The following is an 18,350-nucleotide window of genomic DNA, read 5'->3' as shown; positions in this document are numbered from 1 at the left end:
AAATAAAATAAAATAAAATAAAATAAAATAAAATAAAATAAAATAAATTTGTGAAATTCCTCAATTCTATTCAGACCTTTCAGGGCCTTCCCCACCATTGACAGGAGGAAGTACAAACTCCTTAGCATGGTCCACAGAGCCCTTTATAATCTGGTCTTTCTTTAGGATACCCTCAAACCCTGAGATTCAAACTATACATGTCTACTTGCAATTTATCAAACAGCCCATTCTTTTTTATACCTCTAGGTCCTTTCTCAGGCTGTGCTCTTTGCCTGTTACTCTCTTCCAACCTGTAAGTTCACACACTCCCTGAAAATTCAGATTAAATAGCATCCTCTTCAGAAAGTCCATGCAGATCCCACCATCTGAAATGCTTTCTCCCTTATGACCTCAAAATAACCATGTATATGTCTCACACTATGTACACCTACCTCAAACCATGTTGCATTTCATGTTTTATTCATACTTCTTTTTTTTAAAAGATTTTATCTTCAAGTAATCTCTACACCCAGCATGGGGCTCAAACCCACAACCCGGAGATCAAGAGTCGCATGCTCTACTGACTGAGCCCGCCAGGTGCCCCCTGTCTTACTCACACTTCTGATGAGACTGTGAAAACCTTGAAAGCTAGAACTGAGTTTTTTCTGTTGCTTTGTTGACAGTACCTGGCGCATCGTAAGACCTCAATAAATATTTGCTGAGTGGACATAGTAGGTTGAACAAGTATTACTATTTCTGTTATGTAGATAAGGAAATGGGGGGTCAGAAAAGCTAAGCAGCTTGTCCAAAGTTGCTCAGTGAGTAGGTGCCACAAACCAGGTCTTCAGGCTCCACCACCAATTTATTCCCCACTTCTTCTTATCTTGCTTTACTCCTGAACACGCTTGGCGGTGCACACCCAAAGTGTACCTGGTCAATCCACAAGCTGACTTCTCATCACTATGCCGTGACTTGTAATGCCAGCAACTCCTAAGCTTGAACAGTTAACGAGTAACCTTATCCTTCTTGTCCCAGTGGGTGCCAGTCATAATCTTCGGAAAAAGCTAATGAACTAGACACAAGAAGGACTCTGCATCTAGAAGTCGTATAGAATGGAAGCCCAACTCAAAATGGCTTATGGAAAGCAGGAATGAGAAAAGTCTGGGGAATCTGGATTCAGGTGCACCTGGATCCGGGGATCAAACGATATCATCAGGGGCGCCTGGGTGGCTCAGTTGGTTAAGCAACTGCCTTCGGCTTAGGTCATGATCCTGGAGTCCCGGGATCGAGTCCCGCATCGGGCTCCCTGCTCGGCAGGGAGCCTGCTTCTCCCTCTGACCCTCCCCCGTCTCATGTGCTCTCTCTCTCATTCTCTCTGTCTCAAATAAATAAATAAAATCTTAAAAAAAAAAAAACAACAAAAAAAACGATATCATCAGGCTCTTTCATCCTCCCCTCCCCCGCTTGCCATTTCTTTTCCCAGCTCCACATCCTTTATCGTGGCTTCATTCTTAAGTTCCAGGTAGTGGCTTCTGGCAGCTCTAGGCTTAGTTCTTTCTTACTGCTATCAATCTCATCAGAAAGAGAGTTTTCTATCACTTTGACTCCAACAAAGATCCCAGAATTAGGTATCGTTGGATAGGTGTGAATCGTGTATGCATTCTTTTTTTTTTTTTTAAAGATTTTATTTATTTATTTATTTGACAGAGAAAGACACAGCGAGAGGGAACACAAGCAAGGGGAGCGAGAGAGGGAGAAGCAGGCTTCCCGCCAAGCAGGGAGCCCGATGCAGGGCTCGATCCCAGGACCCTGGGATCATGACCTGAGCCGAAGGCAGACGCTTAATGACTGAGCCACCCAGGCACTCCTCATGTATCCATTCTTTTTTTTTTTTTTTAAGATTTTATTTATTTATTTGACAGAGAGAGAGAGATAGCGAGAGAGGGAACACAAGCAGGGGGAGTGGGAGACAGAGAAGCAGGCTTCCCGCTGAGCAGGGAGCCCGATGCGGGACTCGATCCCAGGACCCTGGGGTCATGACCTGAGCTGAAGGCAGACGCTTAACGACTGAGCCACCCAGGGGCCCCTCATGTATCCATTCTTGAGCCAATCACTGTGTCTGTGGACTTGGGAATTGCCTATTGGCTAGGCTCATCTGAGATGGATGCGATGGCCAGTTTCTGAAATGGCCCTCAGTGACCTTGCCTTCAGATACTCATGCCCTTATATGGTCCCCTCCTACACTAAACCAAGGTTATGTGAACAATAGAAATACAACTGAAGTGATTCCATGTGACTTCCCAGGCTAGGTCATAGAGGTTTTGCTGCTGCTTCTTTTTTTTTTTTTTAAGATTTTATTTATTTATTTATTTATTTATTTATTTATTTATTTATTTATGAGAGAGTGAGAGAGCACATGCAAGCGGGGAGAGGGGCAGAGGGATACGGAGAGAGAGAATCTCAAGCCGACTCCCCACTAAGCATGGAGCTTGATGCAGGGCTTGATCCCAGAACCCTGAGATCATGACCTGGGCCGAAATCAAGAGTCGGGCACTTAACTGACTGCACCACCTAGGCGCCCCAAGGAGAGAGAAAATCTTAAGCAGCCTCCACGCCCAGCGTGAGCTTGACACAGGGCTGGATCTCACAACCTTGAGATCATGACCTGGGCCAAAATCAAGAGTTGGATGCTTATCCAAGTGAGCCACCCAGGCGCCCCAGTATTTTATTCTTTTTGATGCTATTGTAAATAGAAGTGTTTTCTTAATTTCCTTTTTTTTTAGTCTCCATACCCAACATGGGGCTCAAACTCATGACTCTGAGATCAAGAGTCACGTGCTCTTCTGACTGAGCCAGCCAGGCACCCCCATGATTATTATTGCCTTAAGTCACTGAGTTTTGGGGTGATTTGTTGAACAGCAGACATAACTAACGAAATTACTTATCCCTCAACTTTGGGTAAGGAATCAGTCCTACTCCATGTGGACTGAAGCGGAAGGAATGATTCCCTTAGGAGTAATCACATTGCTGTTAGTGGGAAGGTGAACAGAGGAAATGAACACTGGGTGAACCACACAACAGAACCCAACAATGGGTTCTCCATGGACACATACTTGCTGGAAGAGTGAAGCACTAAGATGACACTATTTCATTTTAGGTGGCTCTGAGCATCGGGGCCAGGGGGATTCAGGCCCAGATATTCCTATGCAGATTTTCCAGCTCCAACTACTGACAGTTTTCCTCCCAAGTTATCCCTAGACTTGATTGGTTATGGGCACCACAGACAATTCACTTTCATTGTCAACCTAAATATTTGCTCTTAAAGTAAACTATTTGTTGTTTTTCTTTTCATCTAGAGAATTGAAGCCCGCAATTCCTCCATATTGTGTGACTAATGTATAACTTAAGGCTTCTGCTGTTAAAATGGCTTTTTAATTTAATTTCAGTTGGACATATGTTAGCTTAGACAAAGATGTCTCCTTTGGAAGTTCACATTCCTTATTAATCTCTTCTGCCAAAGAAGAGAAAACAGAGATAAAGGAAATATAAGGGTTGACACTCCAACCAATAGGGAATCTCCTTCCTTCCTTCCTCTCCAATAAATTTCTGGAGCACCTATCATGTGCCCGGCATTGTCTATATTATCTCATTAAACCTCCTGATGATCATGAAGTGGGTATTAATGACCCCCTTTTTTTTTTTTAAGATTTTATTTATTTATTTGAGACAGAATGAGAGAGACAGAGAGCACATGAGAGGGGGGAGGGTCAGAGGGAGAAGCAGACTCCCTGCTGAGCAGGGAACCCGATGTGGGACTCGATCCTGGGACTCCGGGATCATGACCTGAGCCGAAGGCAGTCGCTTAACCAACTGAGCCACCCAGGCACCCATTAATGACCCCTTTTAACAGTTGAGGAAACTGAAACACATTTGGAGAAGCTAGTTGTCTTATTGGCTGATTTGTCTTTTTACAGTTCTGTTATTTAGCTCCAAAACCTTGGTGATATTAATACCCATAAGGAAAGATGAAACTCGCCCATACATTTCTGCCAGAAGTCTTATTTTAAGTTTTCTCTGCGCCAAAGGCTGCTACTCACGATTTCCTTCCAACCAATCACCAAAATACAGATTATATTTCCTGTGTGCCCAATGTGTGTGGTGCCAGAGGGAAAAAACATGGAGTTTCTGGCAACTTTTCTGCCCCTTCTGTTACCAGACCGAAGTGGGTCTACTCCTTGGTGAGTTATAAGACAGACTACATCAGATGGAGTTGCCATACATGTCATCTTTATTTGTACAAATAAGATTATGGGGAATAATTTCCAAAGCCGTGACTCTCCAAACAAGGGAAAGCAGGGTCCTTGGGACGAATATTCAAAAGGGGATTTCAACATTACAAGGAGACTGAGGTAACTGTTGGACATTTCTAGCACTTTCTGATTCATCTCTGCAGGCATCTTCCTCAGATGTTTCTTTTTCTGTTCTGGCAGTTTGTTAGTTTGTTTCTAAAAAGTAAGGTAGACAGGCAGAAGCAGCTAGGAGTTTAGTTCCTAAAAGGTAAAATGGACAGTGAAGCAGCTTTCTAGCTTCTACTAGAAATTTCCTGAGTTCCTGGGTCAGGCTGGTGACACTTCCATATCAGTAGATGATCAATTTTGCCTGAAAAATGACGCCAATAAGGGAAGCACCCACTGTTCTGACACAGTTTGCAGCATTTGGCCACAGAATTCTTCCTGGACTTGAGAACCCGGAACTTAGGCAAGCCCTTGGTAGAGAAGTTATGAGGGCAAACTCTGGAGCTAGACAAAGCTGGGTTCAAATCCCCAGTCCATCAACTTACAAGCTTTGTGACCCTGGTTTGGTCTCTAAACCTCTCTATAAAATGGGATAATATTAGTTTTTGTCTCTTACAATTCTTTTTTTTTTTCTAAGATTTTATTTTTAAGTACTCTACACCCAAAATGGGCCTCAAACTTACGACCCCAAGATCAAGAGTCACATGCTCTACCAACTGAGCCAGCCAGGCATCCCCTATAATTCTTTTTTTTTTTTTTTAAGATTTTATTTATTTGACAGAGAGAGAGAGCGCGCAAGCAGGGGGAGCGGCAGGCAGAGGCAGAGGGAGAAGCAGGCTCCCGCTGAGCAAGGAGCCCAATTTGGGGCTTGATCCCAGGACGCTGGGATCATGGATCATGACCTGAGCCAAAGGCAGATGCTTAACTGACTGAGCCACCCAGGTGCCCTGGCGGTGATGGGTTTTGAGTTCTTACTGTGTGCTAGGCACTGAGATGAAGCCAGGGTTGTGTACTTTTTTTTTTTTTTAAGATTTTGTTTATTTGACAGAGAGAGACACAGCGAGAGAGGGAACACAAGCAGGAAGAGTGGGACGGGGAGAAGCAGGCTTCCTCCGGACCGGGGAGCCCGATGTGGGGCTCAATCCCAGGACCCTGGGATCATGACCTGAGCTGAAGGCAGACGCTTAACGACTGAGCCACCCAGGCGCCCCAGGGTTGTGTACTTTTAACTAGCTTTCTGTGATGATTCTGATGCACAGCTGGACTTGGGAAATACCAACTCTATACCACCTAAGACATTCTGTGGAAAATGTGCATTTTGCTTTTAAGATAATTATACCACATGGGGAGCCTGGGTGGCTCAGTCGCTTGAGTGTCTGCCTTCAGCTCAGGTCATGATCCCAAGCTCCCGGGACTGAGCCCCACATTGGGCTCCCTGCTGAGTGGGGAGCCTGCTTCTCCCTCTGTCTGCCGCTCCCCCTGCTTGTGTGCTCTCTCTCTCTCTGTCAAATGAATAAAATCTTGAAAAAAAAGAAAGATAGCATAGCACAGCCTTCTTGATTTAAAACAAAAAACAAAACGCTTTTGTATTGCATACACACAGAAATGTGTACAACTCATAGGTGTACAATTTGATGACTTTTCCAAATTGAACACATCTATGTAGCTACCCAAGATGAAGACATAGAATGTCCCAGTCTCACTTGTGGCCCCTTCCAGTCACCAGCCCCAGAGGTAACCACCATTCTAACCCATCACCACTCACTAGTTTTGCCTGTTCTAGAACTTCCTATAAACAAAATTGTAGTCTGTACTACTTCGCTTTCTTTTGCTCAACATCATGTTCATGCTTCTAACTTGTTAAAACTACTCTTTTGGATTAAATGTGTAAAACGATGACTGAGAAGGTTAGGAAGGAGATGGAAGCCTGAGATCCTGAAAGACCAGGTACAATACTTGGATTTTCCAAGAGGTGGAATCTCTGGAAGATAGCAGGGGGAAGGGGGCGTGGTTATAGTCCGGCCTGTTCCATGTGGGGGCGGAGTCTTAAGTCTGGGGGCGTGGCCACTGGCCCGTTTTCCCGGCGGCAGTTGGCACCGGGGGCGGGGCCCGCCGAGGCTTCCTGTCTGCGCCTGCGGAATCGCCGTTTGACCCCGGAAGTGCCGGCTCATTGGGAGCTGTCACCGTGGACCGCGGCAGCGGCGGCGGCGGCAGCGGTGGCTGTGGCGGCGGCACAGCGCCGGTAGTGGAGCCGCCGAGGTGAGTGCGTGGCTGGGCCCTGCCGAATGGGGGCATCGGGTGTGGGACGAGCCGCGGCCATGCCTCAGGCGGCCACGAGCCTCCCCATCTGCCTGGCGGGGCCGAGACTGACGCTCCCGTGAGTCGCCCCTGAGGCCAGGCCGCTAGAGCCGGGACTCTCGGGTTCGAGGCTCAGCCCCAGAGTGATGAGTCACAGTCCTCCTACCCTCACTCCGGGTTTCAGTTTCCTTGGAGTTCATTCATTCGTTCAACAAATATATGTCCATCGCTTCCTACGTGTCAGCCACAGATCTAGGCACTGGGGATACAAACAGCAAGACAGATAAGCACCCTCCCTTATGGAGCATACAGTCCAGTGGGAGGAGACAGTCAACGACAAATAAAGGCACAAGATAATTAAAGATATGACAGTAACTGCGGAGTGAATACTTTAGATTGGGCAGTCTGGGAAGGCCTCTGAGGAAAGTAATATTGAAGGGTGATGGCAGTCAGAGAAACTGAGGCAGTATTTGCCCTGGAGACGCTCCCAGGCCTTATTGTAATTGGTGCTTGCACCAAGCTCACCTTCTAAAGAAAGCCCTTTTTTAAGTTTGGGCTTCTGCTGCCCTGCTTGGCATGAAGGATGCAGGGGTGGGCACAGATTTCATCACGATCAATGTCCTTTTCCTTTTGGAACTTAGAGTCTCATCTTCGCCTAGTTAATTTCTACCCATACTTTAGATGAAAACTCGGATCTTCCTTGACATGCTCCCTCCCTCAAGTCTGTTCTCTGTTAAATGCTGTCACAGCCCCATGTGCCTGATCTATATAGCATACGTCGTGGTATTTTATTAGTTTGTATGGCTATTTGATTCATATCTGTCTTTTGCATAAAGACTGTAAACTCTGTGAAGGGCAGGACCAAATCTGTTATTTGCCCACTTTGGTATTCTTCAGGCTTCAGTGCCTGGCACATAGTAGGTGCTCAAAAACTTTTTGAATGGCTGAATGAAATTATTAACATGGTCTTTGCTCTCCAGTGGTTCATAGGCAGTCTCTCTGCCACCGGGTTATTGTCTTTTCTTTCTGATTATATCTCTTTTCTACTTAAATGACTCCTCACTGCCTTTAGATGAAAGGCCAAAATCTTTAGCATCACATTGGAGGCTCTTTTTTAAAATGTCTTCATCTTTCCTATCTAACCTCCTCTCTCAACTTCCATCATCCCCTACCTAACCTTGTGTTTTCAGCCATACCAAATGTCTCCCTCTTCTTTCAAAGCCACTGGTTCTGAGCCTGTGTTCACACTTGCTCTTCGCTTGGAATGCCCTTCCTCCCCATCCTTTCCCCCTGTCCTTCAACAACCAGGTTATGGGTCAACTTCTCGGAGACATCCTCCCTTTCTCTCTTGTGCTTGTTTTGAAAATTTCCTGTTACAGCTCTGATCACACTGAATGATAGTCATTTACATGCCCAGGACCCAGAACATATTCAGTCAGCCTTTTCTGAGTAAATGAGGAAGTCCAAAGTGTTGTGCCTATGGTTGGGACTTGTAATCACAAGTAAACTTTATTGAGTGTTTATTACATGCCAACTGCTGTGTTGAACACTTAGCATTGATTACTTCTCACATCTCAGTTTTACAGATGAGGAAATCAAGGCTTAGAGAGTTTAAGGAACTGTCTCCAGGTCTCAAACGTGGGTAGGAAAAGGTGGAGCCGGAATATGAATCCAGGCTGCAGAACTATAAAGCTTTTAACCACCACACCAGCCTGAGTCTGAACTGCCTTTACCGGCACTGGCTTGTAGGAGTGGATTTCTTCTGAAATCAGATGCTGTCTCTACCTGTCTAGGCCTGGCCTCCAGGGCCTAGAAGTTAAAGGATGAAGAGCCACTACCTACTATGGCTCTTTCCCCAACCTAGGTCCCTACATTGGACACTCCCACACACCGTCTTTGGCAGGTGAACGTGAAAAGAACTGTGCCTGTGAGTCATTTAGACTTCTGGACTGGCAAGCAGACCCCTGGTGTTTTCAGCTGCCCTCCCAGCATCACTGGGGGGTTAGGAAAGAAGTATTTTTAGTCTGTTCAGCACAAAAGATCCAGGTGCCAAGGCAGAAGGGCTGGGCTTCAGTTTCAACTTGGTTACTAATGTATCTGCCTTGAGCAAATCAGAGCCCCTCTTTGGACATCTGAGCGTAATCGTCCCTGTTGTCTGTAACTAGGTTGTTGTGAGAGGCTAGTACGACAGTAACTTGATTAGAAGTAACGTCTGTGCAACATGTGTATATTATCTACGTTTTGGAAAGCTGAAAGGTGAAAACTCAGCTAAGCCCCTTTCATTACTTCGCACCTTATGATTTTTTTTTGAGGCCACCTCACGTGTGCAGGGACCACATGTCTGACTCATGGAGATCCTAGAGCTGGAACAGGTCTTGAGGACTAGAGAGAGTGGTCCTGTCTCTTTTACATCCTCTAGAATGGATATCTTCACAGTCTTTAAAACAGCCCATGAACTGGGGTGCCTGGGTGGCTCAGCCGGTTAAGCGGCTGCCTTCAGCTCAGGTCATGATCCTGGGGTCCTGGGATCGAGCCCCACGTCCGGCTCCCTGCTCAGCAGAGAGCCTGCTTCTCCCTCTCCCTCTGCCTGCCACTCTGCCTACTTGTGCTCTCTCTCTTTCTGTCAAATAAATAAATAAAATCTTAAAAAACAAACAAAAAAACAGCCCATGAACTAAGGTTCCTTGTGTACCAAGCTGCTTCCTACCTCCTTACCTTTGCTCCTACTGTTTCCCCGGCCTGCAGCACCCTCCTTCCTGGCTAATCTCCACTATCAGGACTCAATTCAGGCTCTCCTGATCATTTAGGTTCCCCAGAAATGCTTTCTTGACAGCAATACCCCCTGCAAGCTCAAGTACACTAGACTCAGTACAGCGAATGGTTAAGAGCCGGCCAGCTTCACCAACTATAACTGAGTCCTAGGGCGAGTTTGTTATCTTCTCTGAGTCTCTATTTCCTCACTGATAAAATGGAGATAAAAATAGGCCTAACTTTAGAGTTGTCCTGAGCATTAATATATGCAAAGCTAGTTGATGCTGAGAAAAGCCCTAGGGAAAGCACCAGCACATGACAAGTATGTTCCTGCTGCTGCCATTATCGTTGTAATTATTGGGCCATAAGCTCCTGTGGGGCAGAGACCCTGAATTATCACTCTGTCTTAATAACACTAGGGCCTGGCCTAATATCTGAGATATGGGACATCCCATAACTCATGGCTGACCATGCCCCTCAGCTTATCTGTGAGGTTCTCAGAAGGTGACGGATGGTTTCCTCATCCCAGCCTCAATATGTCTTTGTGTTGTCATTGAGACTGTGTCATTGAGACTGTGTTGGCCTTATATGGCCTTATATGGCATCTAAGGGGCCTACTTCACTTCCATTCCGTGATCCAGCCAATATGCATGTCCCTTCTGTGGGGCAGGCCAAGTAGAATCATGGAAAGAACATTGGATGGGAAGACAAGAGACATGGCGTCTGCCACTCACTGACTCAGAGGCAGGCTTGGGCCTCTGCAGAAAAGAGCTCACACTGGCGAGTTTCTGTGAATTCTCTCATCCTCTCTGGTCCTTCTGTTCATCCACGTCCTTATTCCCTGGAGCCTAGGGAGGTTGTAAAATCTTAAAACCCTCTACAAGTGAGGAAAGGCCCATCCCTCCATCCCTGAAAAGACTGCAGATCTGCTGGGGCGCCTGGGTGGCTCAGTCGGTTAAGCGGCTGCCTTCGGCTCAGGTCATGATCCCAGGGTCCTGGGATTGAGCCCCGCATCGGGCTCCCTGCTTGGCGGAGAGGCTGCTTCTCCCTCTCCCTCTGTCTGCCGCTCTGCCTACTTACACGGTCTATCTCTGTTAAATAAAAAATTAAAAACTAAAAAAATAGACTGCAGATCTGCATAGAATTATAAGAAAAGTGTCCTTATATTGAGTCACTCATCAAACAGTTGACGAGGCCAACTCTGTACCAGGCCTGTGCTGGTCACGGAAAAGATAGCAAGAGAAGGAGAGCCCAGGCACTGTCTTCAGAGAGCTCACAGGCCAAGGAGGGCATAGAGCTGGAGCCCTAATAAAGATCATCTAGGTCCTTTTAGCCAGTACTTCACAAAGAGGGTGGGAATGTTTCAGGAGTCACCTGGCAAGTGTCTTCCTCCTCAGTTGAGAGCTCTTGCTTTAGGCAGAAAAGTCAGCTCCGTCTGGATTAGTAGGTGCAGGCACCAGGCCTTTGAGGCTCAAGTCAGGAGCCTCCTGAGGCCAGAGGGTGAAGCTTCTCTCCTGGCTCTGGCATCAGTTCCAGGGCCGGCCCCTGCCACCAGGAGCCTATGTGTCTGCTCTCTTCTTCCCATCCATATTCCTTTCAGGAGGGTCACGCAGCACAATGCCAGCTCTGCCCTTGGACCAACTCCAGATCACCCACACGGACCTGAAGACAGGAAAACTGAGGACTTCACCAGCGCTGGTGAGCGGTACCTTGAGGCCGTTCAGCCTGATATTATCATTCTTGCAATTTCAGAAGCAAAAAGCAAATTCCTCCTTTATCTGTTCCGAGAATGACCCAAGGGCCACAGTCAGTAATTCAGTAGCTGGGACACTACTAGGTCCTTCCAGGCCCAGTGCAGAAGTTTCCTTTCTGAGCAGCAGCTCGAATTTGAGTAGTATTTTCCATGTTGCCACCCCATACCTTGCCCCCAAAGCATTTCATTTTGAATCAGAGTCTGATGGCGGTTGGGACTCAACCTGAGCTGGCCTAGAAAAAGATCCAGCCCAAAGCCAGGTTTGGGGATTTGACCCTGCGGGAAGCGTTCAGGTTTCAGGTAGGCCTTTTTTGGAGCTATCGCCCCTGCTATCCACACTTCAGGGGGAACACCAGTTTCAGGGGTCAGGCTGCCTTTTATCACAAAGGGCTAAGAAGCGCCACCTGCCACATACCAACTCTGCAGGGCTTGGGAGACTGAAAAATAAGGAGGCTGTGAGCGTGCTGATTACCAGCTGCAGAGTGAGATTAGGGCTGCGGAGAGGTGCCAGGCTGAAGGAGACAGAGGTGGGGACTGCAGTCCCCACACCCACTTACCATTTTCCCAAGAATATGAGCTTACTTGAGCAAGGTGGGAGGAAGTATTTTCTAGGGGGGCTTGAGTAAAGTCGTGGGAAACAAGAGCTTGGTGTTGGATTTCCTGCTTTCTGGATGGCTTCTTATTACTTCCTAACTCCTCTCTGATAGTAGGACTTAACATTTATAGAGCACTTGCTCTGGGCCAAATCTTTCTAAACACTTTACCTGGATTATCTTGTTTAAGCCCCGTGAGTAGGTATTTGATTGTTCCCATTTTACAGATGAGGAAACTGAAAGTTCAAGGTCACAGAACTAGGAAATTAAGGGAGCCAGAATAGGAAGCCAGGTAGACTGACCCTGGATCTCATACCCTTAACCTTTGTGCTATAAAGCCTGCCATTTCTTTTTTATAACCTTTTTATGTGAGAAGGATATTTATCAGAAAATCTAGATCTGTTCTGCTCAACATGGTAGCCACCCAGTGTAGTAGTCATTCACTACAAATAGGGATTTGGCACACTTGAAATGTGGATAGTTTCAGGAACTGCATTTTTAAATTTAATTTTAGTTAAATTAAAACAGCCCATGCAGTGAGTGCCTACAGTATTTTGCCAGCACAGATATAGAACAGTTCCATTAACACAGAAGATTCTGTTGGGCTGGGAGAGACGGATCCTTAAGTAGTTGACTCTGATTTTCCACCTCAGTCCTTCCCCGTGTACTTAATACCTGGGTTGCTAGGCTGTGGCCTCCATGAGAACAGGAACCTGGTCCCTTCCCTTCATTATGGTTTCCCAGTGCCAGGTGCATTTCTTTCAGGAAACATTCAGTAAATGAGTCAAGGACTCCAACCAGGCCTTGTGACAGACCCTGGAGCTACAGAGAAAAAAGACATGGTTCCTGCCCTTATGGGGTCTATGGACTAAGAGAAAAGCAGACCAGTAGCTCCTCCACGGTGTGATCAGCGTTGTCTTAGAAGCGGCTACATGAATGCAGAGCCCAGGCCACTGATAAGACTGAAGGAGTGGGTGGGGCAGGGAGGTCTTGGGGCTGGTGGGAGGGCAGATGCAGCTAGGGAAGGCTTCCTAAGAAGGAGGGGGATCCTGAACTGGGGGAATAAACACTAGCCATGCAGAGCAATGGGCGAAGGATGAACCTGGCAGGAGGACCCAAGTATCCCGTCCTGGAGTCTGGAGAGCCCAACTCCTACCCAACCACCAGTCCCTTGGGGTAGAAGCAGTATCACTGAGTTAAGGAGCACAAACTTTGTGTTAAATCTCACACATACTTAGCCACGTAACTGGAACATTGTAAGCCCTCAGTGATGGTGATGATGATGACAACAGTGACAGCGGCAGAAGGTTCGAATGGAGAATAGGGTGGGAAGAGGGACGAGCTGAGGGAGACAGCTGCCTGGTGAAGGAGTGGTCTTGTTGAAGAGACTTGTACCCACTGTATATTTGTCTCTTTAGTCCCAACTTTGGGCAAGGAGCTCTCTAGCCAAGGGACAGCCGCCACGCTGCCTTTGCAGGGTGATAGGTGGAGCTAATGTTTATCGAGTAGCTACTGTGCACACAGCGCAGACTTGGTGCTCTTGAAAATCCGAAAGAAATAAAGTCTTGAGCCACAGTGAGTGAATGGGCTGTTGAGGAAGACAAGACTCATGTAAGTGGAACATGTAGGGGACAGGGCAAAATGGTTTTTTGGCGAGATCAGCAGAACAGAGGTTTGATGGGCAGAGAATGTCCAGAAAGCTTCACAGAGCAACTGGGACCTGAGCCAAGCTCGAAGGGTGGAAGATACAGCTGGGGCCTGCTGGTCTCTGCCCTGAAAGCTCCCACGGTTCCTGTCACCTACAGAATAAAGTTCCCACTCTTGAGGGTTTTTTTTGTTTTTGTTTTTGTTTTTGTTTTTGTTTTAAAGAAATAGACCGTTTATTCTTCACTGGAAACATCACATGCACTTTTAAAAATTTAAACTCTTTATTTAAACATTTCAGTAGCATCTTATCAATTTGGTGGCAGCAAAAGAAGCACTACCAAAGACAAGTATTTTGAAAAGCATTTACAAAAATACCGTGCACAAAGTCCTCTTCTGCATCTTTAAAAATAAATATTCAAAATATTTCCACCCAACTCCCAAATTGTTTTATATAGGAAATTTTGATTTATATATTTATCCTGTAATATCTGAAACATCTGTATACATTTTATCCAACTTAACTGCATAGGCATTATTTAGTTCCAATTCTAAGAGTGAAAAAATGCTACTTTATGTAGTCGAGGACAGTTGCGCAGTACACATAAAACCCCAGTCCTTCAAAGAACTTGGTGGGATCTGGTCCTTCATGACCCGCATTCATGCTTTGTCCAGCCAGCAAATGTATACGGAGAGTCTGCTCGATGCCAGATATGTTCTAGGGACTGGGAATGCTGTGAGCAAAGCCCAGACTGCTTCCAGAGACCTATGGCTAAAGGGGAAACAAAGAAGGCATGCCCTTCCTTTTCATATAACTTTATTGGGGCATGATTGAAAGACAATAAACTGTACATATTGAAAGTATACAACTTGGTTGGTATTGACATTAGTATACACCTAGGAAACTGTCATAATCAAGATAATGAACATTTCTCCCGCTCCCAGAAAGTTTCCTTGTGCCCTTCTGTGACCCATCCTTTCTTCTCTCCCCATGTGCAGCAGCCACTGATCTGGAAAGTACTTTTGACGCAGTTCAACAGGTGCTGTGGTTGGGGAAGCACAGAGTGCAGGTATTGGGGGAGCCCAGGTGAACACCTAACATGGTCAGAGGTGGGAGTTGGAGAGACTTCCTGGAGTAGGTGAGGTCAGAGCTGGGATCAGAAGGCTAAGCAGCGAGACCAGGATAGCACGTGGGTACTGGAGGTTATTCAGCAGTCTGCAGTGTAAGCTTTGGTTCAAGTCCTGCCTCAGTTGCCTCCTTAGCCCTGTGACCTTAGCAAAATTCCTGAACCTTACTGATTCTTTGTTTCCTCCTCTGTAAAATGGGAAGAATACTATCTCCCTTTTAAATAGTTATAGATGAAAAATAGGCTGTGGGACATACCTACTCAGCAGCCGGCACAAGGCAGGTCTTGTTAAGTGGTGGCCTTTATTATCATCATTCCAGTGTTCTCTCCCTCCGTATCTATTTCCCACCACCCATGCAGTCTGGGCCCTTTTTTCTCATGGCCCATTTTTATGCCTTCATAATATACCATTTCTTCCATCAAAAAATCCTTCTCATTTCCAAGGCCCAGCTTAGATGCTGCTTGCCCCGGGAAGTTGTCCCTTGTCCTCCAGGTGCAGATAATCACCTTTGGCCCTCCCACAATCCCTCTGCCAGGTTTGGGCTGTCACTTTCTCTGTTTTGTGCTCACTTACTGGCTTAGATGTGCATCTCCCCCTCCGGAGCATAGGCTCTGTGAGCATGCAGATGTTTTCTCCATGTGCCTCACCACACAACAGCGTGCCAGGAAATGTTTGTAGGAATGCAAGGATGGCCAAATCTCAGGATGTGTGTGTGTGTGTGTGTGTGTCTGTCTGTCTGTCTGTCTGTCAGAGTAGGAGGCGATGAGTAGCCTTGCCTAAGAAGTGACCTAAGAGATGAGGTGTCAACGGAAAGACGAGGGGAGCAGCGTGGAAACCAAGGAGATGAATTTAGGTCCTAGAGAGTAGTTTTGAACTTGTTTCAGTCAGCAGGATTCCCTTTTTCAAAAAGTTTGTCCCTGGAAGCCCACTGTATAAATTCTGATTTCAATGGGAGGGGTCCTGAAGACCCACCTGATAGGGGCCCCCGAGGAATCCTTGTGGGATCCAAAGACTCCACAGTTTGAAAACTTGCATCAGGCAGTAGGGAGGCATAGGGGGTTCTTGAGGAAACCAACCAATCAGTCATGATTTTCCTGTCCCCCTGGACTGACAGACCTGGAAGTGGGTGGATTATGGTTGATAACTGCTGATACGTTGCCCGGCCTTCCTCCTATTACCACTTCCCCCAGAGAAAGCAGCCCTTATGTAGTCAGAGGAGAAAACTGAGCTCATCATCTCTTCTTTATGGTGAACAAAGTAAGGTTTGTTCATGGCAAGGTAAGGGTTGGGAGAGAGAACTTTTGATTCTAAGCTGAGACCTGCAATTACTTGATTAGCATCTTTTCTTCTTTTTAAATTTTTTTATTGTTATATTAATCCCCATACGTTACATCATTAGTTTTAGATATAGTGTTCCATGATTCATTGTTTGTGCATAACACCCAGTGCTCCATAGCATCTTTTCTTTAAAAGCAAAAAGTTACCGAGGTTTTTTCCCCTGATTCTAAGGATATAGCATGATACATACAGTATGATACTATTTATGTAAGAAAGGTGAAAAGAGATCTAAAATACCTTCTATGGGTATATTTTCCCATAAAAGCCTAGAGAAGGTCTGCAAGGACACTCACCTAATGGTGAGTGGTCACCCCTGGGAGGATGTGGGGACTGGGAGTGTGGTCCCAGAAGACTCACCTTCTCTGCAGGGTTGTAAGTTTTGAAAGAAAAGATGTGCATGTCTCCCTTGTATAATTACAAAATAACTTAAAAAGTAATACATGTATATGTTTTTTAAATTGGAAAATACATTCGAGTCATAATTCCCCTCTCCAAAGATAACCACTATTAGCTTTGGTATGTTAACTGCATTAGTGCATTCCCCGCCCCCCAGTCCCAGCCGTTTTTTGTTTTTTGTTTTTTTTTAACCTGGGTTAAAAATATATACTTCTTTAAAGATCCCCAAACTGATTATATATTAAATAGGTTTATGTCCTGCTTTCTCTTCCCTTGACCTTTCCCCATGTCATTAAATATCCTCCAAAACACATATTTTTTAATGCCTGCCTAGCGTTCCCTGGATGCAACCAAGCCCCCTTTGTTAGAGACACTTGGTTCTTTATGCTTAAAAACTCCTTGGAGGGTCACTGGTTGGAACAGCCAAGTGTTGTCATTGCTGTGGGTTGGCAAATGGGCCCTCGCTGACTAACCTCTGCCACGTTAACACGTGGTTTTTGGATCCGTAGCACCCCGAGCAGAAGGCAGACCGGTATTTTGTGTTATACAAACCGCCCCCTAAAGACAACATTCCCGCCCTAGTGGAGGAGTACCTGGAACGCGCCACCTTCGTAGCCAATGACCTCGACTGGCTCCTGGCCTTGCCTCACGATAAATTCTGGTGCCAGGTAACATTCTATCAAAATTAACACTAAGACAAAGCACATGACATGCCGTTGGTTGGTTGCTGTTGTTGTTTTTCTCCCCCTAGGAGATGCTTTTTTCCTACTTCTTACACTGGATCCTTAACAGCAAATTGTGGTTTGGATTGCTCTGTCCTGTATCACAATCTTAATGATGTTTACACAACGCCTTCCAGCGTGTCATTTTTAGAAACTTGTGTTTAGCCCTCGGCTCATTCATACCTCCTTAGGCCCTTGGGGTTGGAGTGTTTGCCTTAGGCCAGGGCTGGTAGGCCGTGAACCCCTGCGCAGTCCACCCACAAGCCCTTGGGCCTCAGTGACAAATCCTCGCTCTGATCTGTTGTCTGACATAGGTTATCTTCGATGAAACCCTGCAGAAGTGCCTGGACTCCTATCTGCGCTATGTACCCCGAAAGTTCGATGAGTGGGTGGCCCCGGCCCCTGAGGTTGTTGACATGCAGAAGCGCCTCCATCGAAGTGTTTTCCTCACTTTCCTCCGCATGTCCACTCACAAGGAATCCAAAGTAAGCCCCTGATCCCACAACAGGGCTCCACCCGACACCCAGCACCTCTGTGCCAGAGTCTCCTGCCCCTGGGAAGGAAGGCTCTGGAAGTATTGCGTTTCCTCTTTGTCTCCCCTCTGCCTTCATTCCCACCTTTGGGGAAGCAATCTGTGGCCACCCCCTTATCTGTGAATTCACTGGGTCTGCATTACATCCAGTGTTTTCATCAATGGGAGCTGAGGGCCCTTTGCCAGGTGACGCGTGACTCTGCCTTTTTTCATGCGTCAGAGGGTGAAAACATTGATTCTGATTTGTTAAAGGAACTTTTATGTGCTTTTTAAAAACCTTTGCTTTTCTCCCCCTGGTTTTAAAAATAACGCTGTCTTTAAACAACTCAAACATGACAGAAATATTTTGTAGATAGTAAAAGTCGCCACAAAATCCCTTTCCCCAAAAATAACCACCATTATGGTGCATGTTCCTTCAGGGAATTTTTTTCCTTTCAGTATATTTGTGTGTGTGAGTGCATATTTATTTTTACAATAGGATCTTGCTTTTCTTTTTTTAACTTCTGTAGTATGGAAATTTTCAAATATATGCAAAAGCATAATGAATCCCATGTACCTATCACCCAGCTTCAACAATTATCATTATTTTGCCAATCTTATTTTCTTTCTTCCCGAGTTTTTTTCCCCTAGAGTATTTTTTCCCCCAGAGTATCTTTTTTTTTTCTTTTGAGGGCGAGAGAGCGAGCATGAGCGTGTGAGTGAGTGCAGGGGAGGCAGAGGGGGAGGGCAGAGGGAGAGGGAAAGCGAGAATCTTAAGCAGGCTCCACACCCAGCACAGAGCCCAACACGGGGCTCAGTCTCACAACCCTGAGATCATGACCTGAGCCAAAATCAAGGGTTGGGCACTTAGCTGACTGAGCCACCCAGGTACCCCTTTTATTTTATTTTATTTTATTTTATTTTATTTTATTTTATTTTATT

The 18,350-nt window shown here is 46.0% G+C and overlaps 1 protein-coding gene across 8 annotated transcripts in view; it reads left to right on the top strand.

The window, feature by feature from the left end:
- The first annotated feature begins 6,439 nt into the window (after nt 1-6,439).
- Nucleotides 6,440-18,350, top strand: part of ASCC2 (activating signal cointegrator 1 complex subunit 2) — a 40,295-nt gene continuing 28,384 nt past the window's right edge. For 3 of the 8 annotated variants that reach the window (XM_035017337.1, XM_035017336.1, XM_035017335.1), the window contains exons 1-4: nt 6,440-6,533; nt 10,924-11,021; nt 16,685-16,843; nt 17,212-17,382. In XM_035017337.1, coding sequence (XP_034873228.1) covers nt 10,941-11,021; nt 16,685-16,843; nt 17,212-17,382 — 411 coding nt within the window. In that variant the 5' untranslated portion in view covers nt 6,440-6,533; nt 10,924-10,940. Of the gene's footprint in view, nt 6,534-10,923; nt 11,029-13,552; nt 14,384-16,684; nt 16,844-17,211; nt 17,383-18,350 lie in introns of those variants that run through there. The other 5 variants (XM_035017339.1, XM_035017338.1, XM_035017340.1 and 2 more) reach the window with 4 other exon arrangements.

The sequence above is a fragment of the Mirounga leonina genome, unplaced genomic scaffold (assembly GCF_011800145.1).
Source record: "Mirounga leonina isolate KUSES-001 unplaced genomic scaffold, KU_Mleo_1.0 Mir_171, whole genome shotgun sequence".
NCBI lineage: Eukaryota > Metazoa > Chordata > Mammalia > Carnivora > Phocidae > Mirounga > Mirounga leonina.
Note: the sequence above shows the minus strand (reverse complement) of the source record. Positions and strands in the feature narration are given on the sequence as shown.